General features: G+C 38.4%; 1 protein-coding gene across 1 annotated transcript in view; it reads right to left on the bottom strand.

Moving 5' to 3' along the window:
- Nucleotides 1-480, bottom strand: part of SARC_01563 (hypothetical protein) — a gene marked incomplete at both ends in the record, with an annotated part of 1,129 nt that extends 649 nt beyond the window's left edge. Inside the window, one exon of the mRNA XM_014304728.1 lies at nt 408-480. Within this exon, the coding sequence (XP_014160203.1) occupies nt 408-480 (73 nt within the window). The remainder of the gene's footprint in view (nt 1-407) is intronic.
- Nucleotides 481-2,425: the final 1,945 nt, after the last annotated feature.

Genomic DNA, 2,425 nt, shown 5'->3' with positions numbered 1-2,425 from the left:
CGGTCTCGGTCTCGGTCTCGGTCTCGGTCTCGGTCTCGGTCTCGGTCTCGGTCTCGGTCTCGGTCTCGGTCTCGGTCTCGGTCTCGGTCTCGGTCTCGGCCTCGGCCTCGGCCTCGGTCGCGGTTTTGGTCTTGGTCTTGGTCTCGTCTCTCGGTCTAGGTGACTTTTATCTATGCATAATGCAACTTTAGAAAGTAAACATATCGATCTTCCCAGAACCACTACAATGGCTATGAGAGCCATACCATATGTACAAACATTGTAACTTAAACTCCTTTGAAATAAATAATATTATCCCTATAACATAATGAATGATTTATCTTTTTATAGATAGGATTGCTCATTTATTTTTATGAACAATTAAGGGGTTGCGCATTCAATTCTATAATTGCAAATAGGCATGAGACGCTCAAATGGATAACCATGAAAGATATCATACTCGCATTTAGTAATGTCCACGAATTCTGCGGATTCTAACATGGATATGAATCTGCTAACCACGATATGATTCCCACGACATGTTTTTGTCAATCTCTAATCTCATTTCAAATGCATGGATTGGTACTCCGTTAGGTTTTGGTGAACTCTTACCACTACTTAAATTTTGAACGACTGTCGGGCTTTTATTCATGATATGCATATTGATGTCCTCCCTTACCACACAGTGCACTCCTGCTTTGTGTGCGTGTATAAGCGTTTCTGGTTATTAGCAAAACACTTGCATTTAATTTGTTTAAAGTTAAGCGATTTACCCACTTTGTCTTTGCTGATATTGTGTAAAGTGAAATTGTTTTAAATAAATATCTATGTTGTTATTGCACACACGTTGTTTCACTTCTGTTTGAAGTGTTTATCCATTTGTATTGATCAACATCTTGTTGTTTTCTATTTTGTCATTGATGATGTGTTTTTGTGTTTGTCAAACTGTTTTATCATTTGTGATAATAGTCATATTTTGTCATATGTGATTGTAATTAGACATACTTTCTTTCGTAATCTTAGTCTTAATTTAAAATATGTGGTTTTGGCTAGACATAATTTGACATTGGCAATCGCTCGTATTCTGATGTTATGTGCGATTTTATTGGCTTTTTACCGAACAGTAACCTTTTCGCCACAAGAACTTGAGTTTTTTATGTTCCCCCAATGTGCAAATGGTATAGTACCTATTTGTTACTTCTGTAGACAACACAGACTGACAGTAGCTTCTGTTGATAGCACAGACTGACTGCGTCAATCCCTCGTATTCTGATGTCATATGTGATTTTATTGGCTTATTACCGAACAATAACTTTTCCATCGCAAGAGCTTGCATTTTGTTTTCCATGTATTTGCTGCTTGCTGACCTACTAAGTAGCGTACCAACCTCTGTGGTACTGATCGGGTATGCGCCGTGTAGTGCTGGACCACCGGCCAGCCGAGAGTCCGTAACATAAAAATTGATGTATTTATTTCGAGATATATATCTTGATACTAAAGGTTTTGTATAAATATGGTTTCTCGTACTGATCATATGAGTTTTTACCCTGGCCAACCCACGTAGTTGAACACTTGTACAAACACCATCAGCATACTACTGAGGGTGAGATCAGAAATAAGTTGTTTCGAACGCACCATTATATATATATATATATATATATATGTACTTTACACGAGGTCTACCACCTTACACTCGAACAGTATTACTGTCTTGTGTTTTAATGGTAGGATCTCTGTGTGCAATTGTTCTGGTAGAACTATTTGTTCTCAATCTCTAGTAGCTTCTTTTGAGCTTCGGCCAAATATTATCAAGTTCTTTGCGTACTTGATTTTGATTGTTTCAAGACATTCACCGGTATGATATTAAATAAATGTTTTACAAGACTTGTTTATTAAATATTATATGCTTTTTTATTCTATGTATATCGTTGCTTCTATTTTTTTTTCTCTCCCTGTGCTTCTATTATTATGTGCGCAGATGAAACAGAGGATAACAATTCTGATGATAACGATTTGATGGGTCACGTACGGGGTAACAACAAGGGCAATAAACTATGGGTTTTAGGGTTTTACGTATGGGCTCCGAGAATGCCACACTGTCCACCTCTAAATCAACGCCTGATGCCCATGTATCGGATGGAAATCTATGGCACATATGGGCGTGAATGCGAACTTCCCAGAATTTGTTGCGGTCGTGTCGGACACATTTGCCGGACGGTATTCGTCTGCCTTGTCAATACTCACCCGAAATACATCACGCATTTGTTCAGCTGAGTATTCTCGCCAGTGATGATGCATACGCAGAGTATAACAGTACTATGCTCCCCCCGCAGCTTGGCGTATAAGATTGAGCACACCATGATTGCGGTATACTTGTAGTGTAAACTTCGATGGAAATTACTAGGTTTCAAACTATATTAAACTAAAATACAATTTAGTCAGTTAG

This window comes from Sphaeroforma arctica, assembly GCF_001186125.1.
Source record: "Sphaeroforma arctica JP610 unplaced genomic scaffold supercont1.63, whole genome shotgun sequence".
In the NCBI taxonomy this organism is placed as follows: Eukaryota; class Ichthyosporea; order Ichthyophonida; genus Sphaeroforma; species Sphaeroforma arctica.
Note: the sequence above shows the minus strand (reverse complement) of the source record. Positions and strands in the feature narration are given on the sequence as shown.